Here is a 13,113-nt window from a genome sequence, read left to right on the forward strand (position 1 = left end):
AGTGAGAATTTTCTATTATTGTAGAAGCGTGAAGTTTTACTACAAGAGCACAAAAAGCCTTAGTAAAATAATCATTGAATAATAAAATATTTAAATATATAATAAAAAAATGGAACAACCAAAAAAAGTATGTGGATAATATCCTTAAAGAGTACTACATACTTACCTGAATTTTTACTCGCTAACATTTTTGACACTGATAGGATAGGTTTTTAAATTATGTTGAAGTAATGTAACCCAAGCTTTGGATATACCCAAGATGTGAATATGTGCAATTTAGGTTAAATTAACACATTTCATGGGGTTCAGTAGAGTTAAAGTTAAAAAATGATTTCATACTCCAATCCCAAGAAATCAAAAGGAAAATTTATTATTAAAAAGAACTTGGTTTTATTTTTTTAGGTGCTGCCATCCTGTACTCAGCAGCACTTATTTATTTCTATACTACTATCGGGCCATGATTTTGATATGTGTCCCCCTCCTCCAAAAAAGTATTTGGTGTTTTTGTGCCAATAGAACCAACGTCTGATATATTGGACGTCTTGCAAGTATTTTTTACAAACCCTGTACATACAGTATTGAAATTTGTCAACTATAAGAACAGATTCATAGATGGTAAATGTAAACAACGCTGGTAAAGTTATGCTGTTGGCATTACTGCAGGTATTCCTCTACCATAATTAAATACCACTTATCTCCTGTGCCAAAAGCCTACCAATACCAACTTAGTGTAAATGTGAATCACCATTGCTAAAAGTGGAGGGAAAACGACAATGCATAGCAAGTGTAGGCATTTGCTTATTTATTTTGGCAAGATTCATTACTTTCATGATGCACATACTTGTACTGTTATATAACACACATATACTGTAACTTTTTATGAATTAGTCAATGCAGGGTTAACAATTAAAAACTTGCCACCTGTATCTCAGAAGCTTATCATTAGAATTGAGAAAAAAACATTAAATGGAGAACTCCAACTATTTTTATATGGCATTTAGTTCGATTCAGTTGTTGGCTGCCATTTTCCAATATGGCGTCTAACTTTAAAATTCAAAAGTTGTAGGTACAGATTGTATTTGCATGTACAGATTGCACACAAGCTGTAAACTTGGGTTGTATTTAATACAAGACTTATTTGAAACACATTCTTTGGTGTTATCAAAAAACTCATTATCTTGACTATCATAGCCACTTCAAGCATGACCTAGATAACATTTATCTATCCAAACATATTGAGAGTCTTGTCTGAAAATAGACAATTATTACTGACTAAAATAGTATATGAAACCATTGAACATCCATGAGGAAGGGCTGGTTGAAAGCTTGTTTGCTGTCTTGAACCAGTTAGTAAAAGAACTTTTCCTACAGTTACCTAACAATGTACATGTTCTCTCACTGATTTGAGAAAGCAAAGTGGCCAATTCACTCATCAGTGAGACAATAATGTTTAATTACTTTGTCTCACTCCAGATTTGCAACGTGAAGGCACGAAATAGTGAGCCCGTAACATGCAGGCAACGTCGTATGCGTGCGAAATACGTTGGCAGCACTGGCTGTAAATCAGCTGGTCAGCTGTTGTACTGTTGTATTTGTCACTTCACATTAAATGTTATATTAAAAGTTCACTTCTGTGTAAAAATAGGTTATGTTTCTTCACAAATTTATTTGTTTTATGGTAACTGTAGGAAAAGTATAATGTGCAACTCGAGTTCAAAGTACAATTGCCTCACTCGAGAAACCATTCCTCACTCGCCTACGGCTCGTGAGTAATGATTTCTCTCGAGTGAGTCAATTGCTCACTTTTCTCACTAGTTGCACAAATAACTATTCCCTGTCCTAAACTGGATTTTTCCTTGTTTTGGAGTATCTATGTTCTGTCTAATAAATTAGGCCTTCCCATAAACAGAACCTACTGTCGGAAAAAAAAGTTTAGACTCGAGTTTGTAGCTCTACAGAAAAGTAACCACTTATACACTTATAAAAGAAACTACTTATATTCATAAAAAAATTTTCTAAAAGATTTTTCTATTTTCTAAATTGTTTTTGTTTTCACAGGAATACGTAGAATAAAACGACGGAAATGTAGATATAGTCTGTGTTTTTCTAAGTAGTTTAGTTACTTTTCTGTACAGCTCCAAACTCGAGTGTCTAAACTTTTTCCCCCGACAGTAGTTGGACAATCTTTTGCTAAGCAATGGAATAAAATAACATGATTTCTTTGATGTTATTTGGTGATGGTAGTGTTCTGTTGACCAATATTGACCTTGACCATCATTATTAATTTTTTAACAATATATGTAAAAGGAAATTATAACACTCAGGTGACGCCAGTCAGACATCACTGCGCTTGTGCAGGGAGAATATCGCTTGAGATGATTGCTCAGTCCCACACATTTGACAATCTTGTCACCCAAATCACAGGCAATTTGGTGGATTTACTCATCTCCAAATTATACTTGGCTTAAAATACCTACTTTGCGATGGTCGCCATTTCACTAAAAAGTATAAAAGTAAAGTATAAAAACACAACACACTTTTTTTAAAAAAAAAAAAAAAAAAAGGAAAACAGCAATAATTCCTGAACAAGAAAACCATATCAATTTTATTTTATATACAGTAGAAAAATAAATACCCCCGCCACAGCAAACCTGCAGACTTAGCGAATTTCCATTTGCCTGATAAAAAAAGTCTCCTTAAAAATATCACATTTTATTCCCTATTTTAATATAATTAGTTTAACGGGTACTTAGGTTTGCTGCAACGGGGGGGGGGGGGGGGGGGGGGAGTAATAAAGTGTTTTTTGTTGTAAAATCTTAATAGTTTAGTAAGAAATGAATGTATTTTCCAAATTTGAACAAAATTTGTTCATAAACAAGCAAACTACAACAGTTGACTTATTCTCCATAAGAATAACATGGGAATTTTAAATTCAATTTTTTGGAATTTTCTCCGCAACCATTAGGCGCATAATAACGCTTCAATACATTAAATTATTTGTTTTTTTAAGCTCTGCAGAATGGTTTGGAAAGAAATTGTAGAATTTTATGTTTTTAGGGTCAAAAATGGGAAAAACCTAATTTGACCCCATAAACTCCTGTTCCCGTAGTCGATCATGCTGATTCGTGAACTCGTTCAAATAAATGTAGGTTTAAACGTTTGTACCAAATTTCATCAAAATCGTATCATTTTTGCTTGAGTTGTCGTGCTAACGGACATATATGAATTTGAACGAATGGTGTTTTTGGCCTCTAGGGACCTCAAAACGAGAAAGTAAATCAGTCCCGGGTCCAGGTCTTACCAGGAGTACTACGGTAATAGCTTATTCCCTATATGGGAAATTCGCTAAAACCAATAATGAGCTCTGAATAAAGTCTGATTGGGTGTGGTTGTGATTGTCTGATGGTCGCTTAATTCTTTATAACATTCATCAGAAAACTGATTCAGTGTAGAGTTCCATGGATCATGGAAGCTTCTTTTCCATTAAAAAGTAGCACCCATTGAGAAGGGGGTAAGGTTGTTGTTCCTTCAAGGACTTGCTACTAAAATCACAATTTGCATTTACAAAACACAGAATATTATACCGCATTAGAAAAATATTTTAAAAGTAATAGTCATATTTTTAAAAACACATAAAAATATACACTTTCAAACTTTTGTAACTGAGTAACAGTTCTCTCCAGAAAAATTATGAAGAAGATAATTCTCGTTTGAAATTTACTGTAGATTATTTTTCTATAGACATTAACATATTTTTCGCTAAACCACATAGTTTCCAAAGCATTTAGTAAAAAAACATTCACATTTTGTAAAGTTTCCCCTCACTCTCTCCCCAAAACCCCTCAAAATGGTGTAACTTTTTACCAAACAATACAGGGACCATATTGAACAGTTTGTAGTCAGAAGGGAAACTTTCACTTTGGATGTTTAAGTTTGGGTCTGAATGCACTTTACTACCATTTGAAAAATATCTGTTTCAGCTTATTGCATTCTTGAAATAGATTTTGCTTAAGTTTTAGCTAAATTTAGCTTATAAGTAGCTCTTTCGACCTATATTAGTATCCCATCTCGCTAAATAGAAAGCCAGACTCTTAGGACTTTCATTTGATCAGGATTCATATCAAATATATGTTATTCTATAATTATGAACTTAGATTAATAAAAAAACAAGGAGAAAATAAATAACACAGTGTAAGGTGCTGAAACTAGTTTATAAGAGTGAGTTTTTGTTGACATTAGAGAAACATTTGAGGATGAAGCTAGATCCAAGACGATAGTGATGGGTACCCTAAAATCATAAACAATTTAATCAGTTATACTTTAAAATATATATAACAATTAGTTGGTTAGTTAATTTTTTATGAGAATTCGCTTATCAAGTTGATCAAGGAATTCTTAGAAAAATTAAATACTTTTTTTTAACCTATCAAGACCCGAGTTAATGAAAAAAAGTTGTTAACACTATTAACACAAAATGTCAGTAAACATTTTATTTTATTGCAAGTATGGTACCATAATTACGTTGAGTAAGTGATAGGTGCATTTTTGATGAATTCTAAGGGATGTAGCAGTGAAAGGTAAGTATTTGATCAGAAAATCATCTGTAGTTTATTTGCATTATCTTGACTAGATTATAAGTGGCTTCAATTGTGGATGGTAGAAGAGATTACCTTATACTAGCTGTAAAAATCGAAATCATTTTCAGGTGCTTCTCAGTTCAAACTGATTTACATAATAACTCACAATGAATAATTACTAAGCAAAAATACCTCAAACTTCCTGAGAACACTTATACAATCCGTTTTATGCAAAACTTTTCATATACCTTTATTAATAATGTGGGTAGCTAGGCTTTTCCAGCATTGTACATCTATACTTATTGAATACGCAAGCAGGTTTTTTGTGACAATTACTGCTCCGAAACTACTTATCTGATTGACATGTTTTTGGTGTCATTGGAAAGAGCGTAACGTGAAGCTATGCAGGAAACTTTCTTTTTAGGGAAATAATTAGGGAGTGAGGTCCTGGGGCCCTTTAAAGTTTTGTATTTCTCCATAGGTTTATTTATGTCATAACTTATGGAAATAAAGAAAAATTCTATAACCATAAGTTATGAATACAGTAAAACCTCTTTAATCCGAATCCCCGTAATCCGAACGTCCACTTATCCGAACCCCCCTCACTGCTGTACTCATACACAGTACAGCAGTTCTTTATTGTATACTGTATTTAATTTACAGTACTGTTTATTCATCATGTTTACTACTGTATTAAATTTACACTGTATTTTACTTTATAAAACATTTGTTCACTTTTACCAAAATAATTTTGATCAATTTAGCCATGTTTTAGCTATTGTTATGTAAAAACAACAATATGTTCTGTAATCCGAACTATTCAATAGTCCGAACTACCCCTGGTCCCAATTAGTTCGGATTAAAGAGGTTCTACTGTATTATGTTATTGATATATTTTAATGTAAACAGTAGGGTAATTAAAATTTAGGTCATACTGTACTTTTTTTACTCATTGTTGTGGTTTGCCCCTGAGCTGGTAAGACAAATATTAATAGTGGTTTATTTACCTTGTATTTTCGTCACAGCTCAAAAATACTTTGATATAAATACTTTTTTTGTGAACATTTGGTGGCACTTTGTTTATAAATTCTATCTACTTAACAAGTGTTTGGATTCGGCAGTATGGACGTATGGTACATATTCCCGTTGGGAAGCACGGGCACAGCAGCTAGTTTTATTAAATATATAATGCTTTGTATAAAATAAGAAACACATTGGATAACATTACACTTAAATGTAATTAAAAAGTAACTTTCATCAAAATTACCCATAAAACTAAGCCTTGACAATCCTAACTGCCTCGGAGCTCTCAGATGCTGAGGAGCTAGACGCAGCCTTGGCTTTCTTGGAGGAGGAGCGCTCAACGGTGACACCACCACCGCAGCCGCAGGGGAAGAAACCTTTTTTAACCTGTAATAATTAGGAATGATATTATTCAAGCCTTTTTAAAATTTTATTTAAATTGCAAAATCACTGATTTTTTTAACAATATACTTTGGCCACTACTTTACTGTCTCTGAATGAACTTAACATACAATTTAGGCATACTAGTGGAGTAAATAGTTATTTGTGTAACTAGTGTGCGAAGTGACACTTTGCTGCACATGATAGAAATGATTACGCACAAGCCGCAGGCGAGTGTGGAAAGTTTCTCGAGTACAGCAAAGGCACTTTGCGCTCGAGTTACACATTATGTTTTTCCATTTAACAATTACAGTTACCATTTAACAAAGAAATAATTAGTCTTTCCAAACACCAAACAAAACGTTTAAGGTTAGGTTAAATCCAAGCGTTGAACGAAATGGGAAACATTGTACCAGCTGATCGTAGACATAGTATCTTTAAGTATTGCCAATTTATTTTCGAGTCTATGAGCCTAATAAAAGCACACTTTTTTCTGTTGTTTGGTTAGGATAGAATACTGGAGTGCGGCAAAAGTAAGTACAGCAAATGCAGCCATTAGCTACTTTGTGTGCTATAATCAGTACAAGAAAGTCCGCTTTGTCAGGTAGTAGGACAAATTTATGATTGGAGCATTGTATTAAATCACCAAGTATGAATTAGTCTTTTGTGAACAAGGACGATGTTTCATTTGTTTGATAACCGTCCTATTAAATTAACATATTATTAAAATTTGTTAGCAGCCACACAACTAGGCCTACAGGTGTAATGAGAAATTTCTTTAAGAGACGGAGCGATTTAAGTGCTTGTCCTAAAGGTCACTGGTTCGATTTTAAGCAAGACTGTTTTTACGCCTTGATGCCATTTTTGTACATAGGCCATCAACTAATGATTATTGATGATTTCCCTTTCTTACACTACCGTAAAAAACGGTCGCCGTTGCAGAGTAACAAGACCAGGGTATGGAAAATTACCTAAAAAAAAACTTTAAAAATGCCGAATACATTAAAAAAAGATAGCTATTGTAAGTTGTAACCCTATCCCTGTAAAAAATGCATAGTAATAAACAAACACCTATTAACTTACCTTGAGAATCCAGTCGTCCTGGAAACACTTGGCTTCTTGGACCTTCTTGAAGTAGTCAAGTTTCCAGCAGCCGCAGTCGCCAGTGATCTGCTTGATGAAAGTAATCCTCTTGAAGGCATTGTCAAAGGACTCACCGGGGAGGGGAGTAAGAGCACGTTGGAGCCAACCTTCACAAGTCTCTGAATCCTTCTTCTTGTACCAGATCTAAACGCAAAAACAATTTAGAAAATTAAATTTGTTTAAAGATTAAATAAAAAAAAGGTGTAAGAATGCTACACCTGAAAACGAAACAATTAACTTTTGTTATATTCCTCCATTTCCTATCCAATCTCTATTATGAAGTCACTGTTAAGAACTATTGAGTAAAATCGTCCAATCTGCTGACACTTAAGTATATTCAGTATTTGCTAAACATTGGCCCAAAATCTTGCATTACAAAACGTTAAATTGTATTAGAAAGTGTTGTTTTTTACTTGGCTTCTTACTACACATACATACAGATCCAGATTAAGTTTTTGCAATTTTCCATCAGTAGACAAACTTGCTTAGGTGCACAAAGTATCTAGTAAGTAGAATATTAAGTTGATTGACTAAAAGTTGTTAAAATTTTGGACGCACAAGTTAAAGTGTGTCTAGATCAAACGTGGTATGACTACACTCTCTTAGGCTAGGATTATACTAGGACGCTGGCGTCCGAGAGGCCAGCGTCCGAGAGGCTAGCGTCCCACCTCGAGCCGATAAATGACGTGATTTGTGTTGGGATGCTAGCCTCTCGGACTGCCAATTTATTTCAATGTTTAGTCGGTCCCGGGCCTAGGTCTTACCATGCCACCTACGGTAATAGCTTCGAGCGTCCGGTGGCTTTTTTAGCATCCGACGCTAGCATCCATAGTATAATCGCCCCCATTTGATTTAATGCCCCGCTAGCGTCCCGGACGCTGTAATCCTAGCCTTACTGTTTACACCCAATTTAAATATATCAATCGAGAGGTAACTGACAGCTGTCTGCTGGATCATTTAACTTTGGCCTACCATCAGAACAAGTTGGACTGCGAGATTAACAAAACAGCAAAGACTAAGTGGTATGGATTAAAGTAGGTTACCGAGTAGAAGTTCTTGAAGTAGGAGAGGTACTTCTCATCGTACCAGAGTGAACAGCTGGAGAGGGTAGCTTCCTGAATAAGGAAAATTCTCTTGGCCCATTTTTCCTTAGAGAAGTCGAAGAGGGAGTCTTCCTGGATGATTCTGTTGATGTAGTCGACATCCGACTCTTGGGCAAACCTCTTGAACTCACAAGAGTACAAGGTTTTGGTGTACTTGTCAAACCACACGGGGTTGACCCACAGGTCTAAGTCAGGGAAGCAGTCACGGATGACAGTGATCCTTTTGGCGAACAAATCTTCAGTCTCCCAGGCCTCCCTCTTCACAAGTCTGAACATTGACATTGGAATCAGTTAAACTTTGTGTTTTTACTTTGTTTATCTTAACTTTAGGTAATACAAATAAGAACGTGATGTTTCAAAAAATCGTTTCTGCCGTTTAACAAAGATACCGTACCGTTTAGTTTAGAAATCTTTGCTCTTGATATATCTATCTATATTGTTGGATTTGTGCTCTTTCTTAGAGTGATGTATTGTGCCTAGTGCTCTAGCAGGATACAAAATAGTCCAGTTATCGTTGTAACTTTATATATATTATATATGCATTTTAGCAACCTAACTTGAAAAAGTTTTGATAAAGAACAAATTGTTTAGGTGAATACCTTAAGTTTGTTAAATAACTTATATGAAGGAGAATAGTGTGATGATAATTTTTAATAAAAAAATCTAGTTAATAATGGACATATCTTTAACCATGTAAATGAAGATGCTTGTGTATTCAGTTCAATAAAATACATGGTATGCATAGAACTCTAGCACAGTTTGATAGAGTAAATCAGCTTGGAACTTTATCAGCTTACATGAGAATAAAATAGAGAGTTTACCAACCAAATACCGCTCAACATTGTTGAGATATTTCTGTTTGAACACACTTGTCTTTGCGTATTTGATAAGCTAAGTTGTTGAGCACTAAGTTAGTGCTCGCCTGACAATCAAAAGTTTGCCATATTGATCATGTGAAAAGTCAGAAATTTTTTTGATTGTTCCAAATTTGCCTTGATCTTGGGGTTAATAAAAGGTATTTCACTCCATTGAACACTCATTATTCGCTCAAATATGCCCAGTTACATCCCGATCTTTATTGGTAATATAATAGCTTACCTGCTGTAGTAACTCTCCCATGATTCAGAAGCCTGCTTGGCGTAGTAGAGAGAGTAGAAGTCCTTGACTAGGGAGACGTACTTCTTGTTGTACCAGAGGTCCAGGCCGCTGAAATCCTTCCACACCAGGCTCAGAGTCTTGACGTAGGCGTCTGTGGTAGAGGTCCACTCGTAGGATCTGGAGACGATACGCTTGAAGTAGGTGTCGAGAGACTCATCCTTCAGCTTAGCGTACTTCTGCTTGATCTGGGTCTCGGACAGCAGTTTGCAGCCACACTATAACATAATTGATTCTTAAGACACATCCTGATGAGTAGACGTTTCCTTAAAAAAAAACGTATAAAAATGCTAATGGTGTTGGAAAACACCCAAAACCTGATCAAATCACATGACTCATTTCTAATAAAGGGAAAGTAAAACGTGATGCAAATATATTTTGCAACGTGTGTTACCCAAAATATGATAAGTGTAAACCTAGAAAGGAGAGTTTATGATTGAATCGACCATTACAAGTAAGGGTAAAACAGTTAAGCGAAAACCTCATGAAAGCTATGGGGGTTCTTTCTAAACAAACATTACACTTTTTTACTAGATAATATGTTAATCCAAAATTGGAAGGTGGGAAACCGCCTCCCCATGCCCACCTTCGATCCTCGTTGGTTCCTTCGAAGTCACGTGGTAAGTTGGCTCCTCCCTCAACTGCACTCTTTGGTGGTCCATATTTTACATTAGTGGTTGGTATTATAATCGTAGAGGCAGATTTAATCTCCTTAGGAGAAGTGTATGGCCTTTAATTAGTTAGGTTCATGACTGTTGTTAATGCATGTACAATGTCAACGGCAAGTTATTTCTATTCCTATTCTATTGTTTATAGACAATTCATACTCACTGGTGCCTTAACAACAGCCTTCTTGGCTTTGCAGCCACAAGGAGCCTTAACAACAACAGCCTTTTTGGCTTGGCAGCCACAAGGAGCCTTAACAACGGCCTTCTTGGCTTGGCAGCCACAAGGAGCCTTCTGTAAAAAAATTTTTTAAAACTTACTTTAACTTTCAGAGTTGTGTAAAACTACCGTTTTTTAAAGTGAGGTAGTGATAAAATGTGGCTTTGATATTGTATTAATTGTATCATATATTTTGTGGGAGTAGCAAACTATCAATACTATGTTGTTTTCAAAGCAACGAGAAAATTATTTTAACCATTTATTATGAAAATTTTACAGTTACCTAAATAAAAAAAAATAATTTAGCTATTTTTTCAGTTTGTACATTTATAAAAATATTTCTGAATTATTAAGGATGGTAAGCCCTGAGCACTTTTGTGATGAAGAGAATTTAAATTTGAAATACTGGTGCTTAAAAATGCGTAGCAAAATATATTGCACAACTAAAAAATTACCTACCAGTAAAACTTAAAGATCTCAACCTGAGATATTAAGGATAGAGGGTAGCTAAATAACTTTGGTTCTCACCGGTCATTAGTATATTCAAGACTAGAGATTACCTTCCAAACAGCTTGAGTATAATACTAGTTTTGACATCATAAAACCATAGACAAAAGAATTAAATATAGACTGACAGCATTGCTGCGGTTAGCATATATTCTGGTGTCCACCGCTAAGAGTGCTGTTTAGTTTTGGCGCACACCACTGCAGCGTCAAGTGCTAGCAAGCGTTGCCATGACAATTTGGTAGTTGGAGCCAGGGTTGCCAACCTCTGGATTATTCCACGGAATCCGAGGAGTAGGAGTTTGTTATTTTTCCATGTTTTTAAAATTTCCAGGGATTTTTGAAAAAAATGGGCTTTTCTGTTAAAATCATGGGATTTCAGGATTTTGTGCTTTGACTATATTGCAAAGTGGGTATGATACGTTGGTATCATTTGGTTTGCAAGGGTGGTAGTACTGGTAGCAGACGGTGAATCGACGATGGCAACGAATCGACGAATACTGAGCACGGTCTAGCGGCACATCACAGAATCTTCCTTTGACAGTCTATATTTATTCTATTCGTCTATGATAAAACTCTCAGTACCGGTAGTCAGTATTCGGATCTATTGATAAGATAGAGATCTGACTTACAAGTCCGACGACCTTCCTGGCTTCCAAGCTGGATGAGGAACTGGAGGATGCAACAGCTGCAGCTTTCTTGGCCTTCTTCTTGCAGGAAGAGATAGCAGAGGCTCCACAACCACATCCACAGCCACCAACCTTCTTGACCAAAGTCTCACTTTCCTCCTCCTGACTGCTAGAGGCAGCACTGGCTGCCTTGGCACACTTCTGCTTCACAACCAGCTCACCCTGGACACATTATAACTGAGGTCCACACAGCTTAACAGCTGATGAATCGGAACTAATCGGTTCTAAAGAATTTATTATAATTATAAGAGAATGTCTACTTTAATAAACTGGTTTTTAATATGAAAATGAATAGTTTTTTTTTGTTTTTGATTGTATTTGTTTCCAAGAAGATTGTTCATGAATCTGGCAATGAACTGAGAAAATTTTTCCTTAATAAATATTTATATTGATGAATGAATCACAGTAAGCTATTACTTACTCATATTTGCTTTTATCTTATAACTTTATAGATCCCTGAAATATGCAAAATGTCGTAAATTTAGCACAACAAACTTTACTTACCGGCCTGGCATTGCAGGATGGCAGGGCCTAAAACGAATCAAAACAGATTTGAGCAGGCTAAATAATATTGCAAATAATTCCTAAAGAGATATCTAATGAATCAAAAATTTAGGTATAGCTGTTGAAATTATTTCCATTCTTCCCATAGTTTTGTTGAGCCACGGGTGTTCCCAATTAAATATTACTAAACTCAGTTTTTGTTTTGACAATGGGAGATTTTTCACTCTTCCTAATGTTATTGCTACTCCATCCAAATCTACATATACACTATTAGCTTAATTAATTAGCTGTTGCACGTCAGCCAGTTATTTTTTTGTGGAAAGGGCGCTTCAAAACAAAAAGCTCTCACCTAGGATACTTGTCCTTTTTTATAGATATGTGGACCAGTGCATAAGACGAACTGTGAACCTCCTTATGGCATTATCAACAATGGCTAAAATCCATTGTTGCTCAGAGGGACTTGAACTTGTGTCTCCACAGCGGAAGTTCCACGCTCTAACCACTAGACCAGAAGCGCTCTCCCATACATGATAAATTTTAGTGAAAGACTAAAGATACATTTATAATTGTAAGTTTAAATATTGTAAATTAAGTTTAAGTGTTAACATGCAAATCCAAAATATTCCTTACCAGGCATAGGGCGATGGCTAAAGCCAGAAACAGAACTGAGCCCCTCATCTCTCACAAGTGAGTCTTTTACTTCCAGCTGACTTTATATCAGCTGCACACTGATGACCTGATCAACAACTAAACACCTGCTTAATCCATCAACTGCAATCAGCCTACCACAAAATACACGGTGAGTTTAAACATGTCTTGATTGTCCCCCAGTTAATCGCCACACCGTCAATAGTGTGAGGTAGGCGTTAAACTGATTGAGGAAATTTTAAAACCTCGCTTTGGATACTTAATTAGATAATTGAAAATAAAACAACGATTAACTTATGATTGGTAACAAAGAAAAATAACTTTAGTTTCAATAAAAAGTAGACAAGTAAGTATTTCAGTTTTACAAGAACCCAAAATGACAATGTAAAACTTTTAGATATGTGGGAGGAGTGTTAAAACTACGATTGAATTGATTTTAAATGACTACAACACATTAAATTTAAACTTAATGTGGATGTTAGATACCTGAATATGCACAAT

General features: G+C 35.3%; 1 protein-coding gene across 1 annotated transcript; it reads right to left on the reverse strand.

Moving 5' to 3' along the window:
- Positions 1–4,192: 4,192 nt before the first annotated feature.
- LOC129001389 (uncharacterized) lies at positions 4,193–12,700 on the reverse strand. Its single transcript, XM_054428640.1, has 9 exons — positions 12,595–12,700; positions 11,965–11,991; positions 11,404–11,622; positions 10,214–10,342; positions 9,326–9,600; positions 8,168–8,495; positions 7,065–7,268; positions 5,845–5,987; positions 4,193–4,288 (listed from the first exon to the last, which is right to left on the reverse strand). Exons 1-8 carry the CDS (start codon positions 12,640–12,642, stop codon positions 5,853–5,855), a joined length of 1,365 nt encoding a protein of 454 aa, XP_054284615.1. The 5' UTR covers positions 12,643–12,700; the 3' UTR covers positions 4,193–4,288; positions 5,845–5,852.
- Between the last annotated feature and the right edge of the window lie 413 nt (positions 12,701–13,113).

Source organism: Macrosteles quadrilineatus, unplaced genomic scaffold, assembly GCF_028750875.1.
Source record: "Macrosteles quadrilineatus isolate MER2022 unplaced genomic scaffold, UCM_ALF_1.0 Scaffold_8__2_contigs__length_117827958, whole genome shotgun sequence".
Lineage (NCBI taxonomy): Eukaryota > Metazoa > Arthropoda > Insecta > Hemiptera > Cicadellidae > Macrosteles > Macrosteles quadrilineatus.

What these genes read in the sequence shown, in the direction of transcription:
- LOC129001389 (XM_054428640.1), bottom strand. Translation starts at nt 12,642, where the DNA reads ATGAGGGGCTCAGTTCTGTTTCTGGCTTTAGCCATCGCCCTATGCCTG. An exon ending in CATCCTGCAATGCCAGGCCG is followed by an intron (nt 11,623 to 11,964) that starts GTAAGTAAAGTT and finishes TAATGTGTCCAG; the next exon opens with GGTGAGCTGGTTGTGAAGCA. An exon ending in TGGGAGAGTTACTACAGCAG is followed by an intron (nt 8,496 to 9,325) that starts GTAAGCTATTAT and finishes GTCAATGTTCAG; the next exon opens with ACTTGTGAAGAGGGAGGCCT.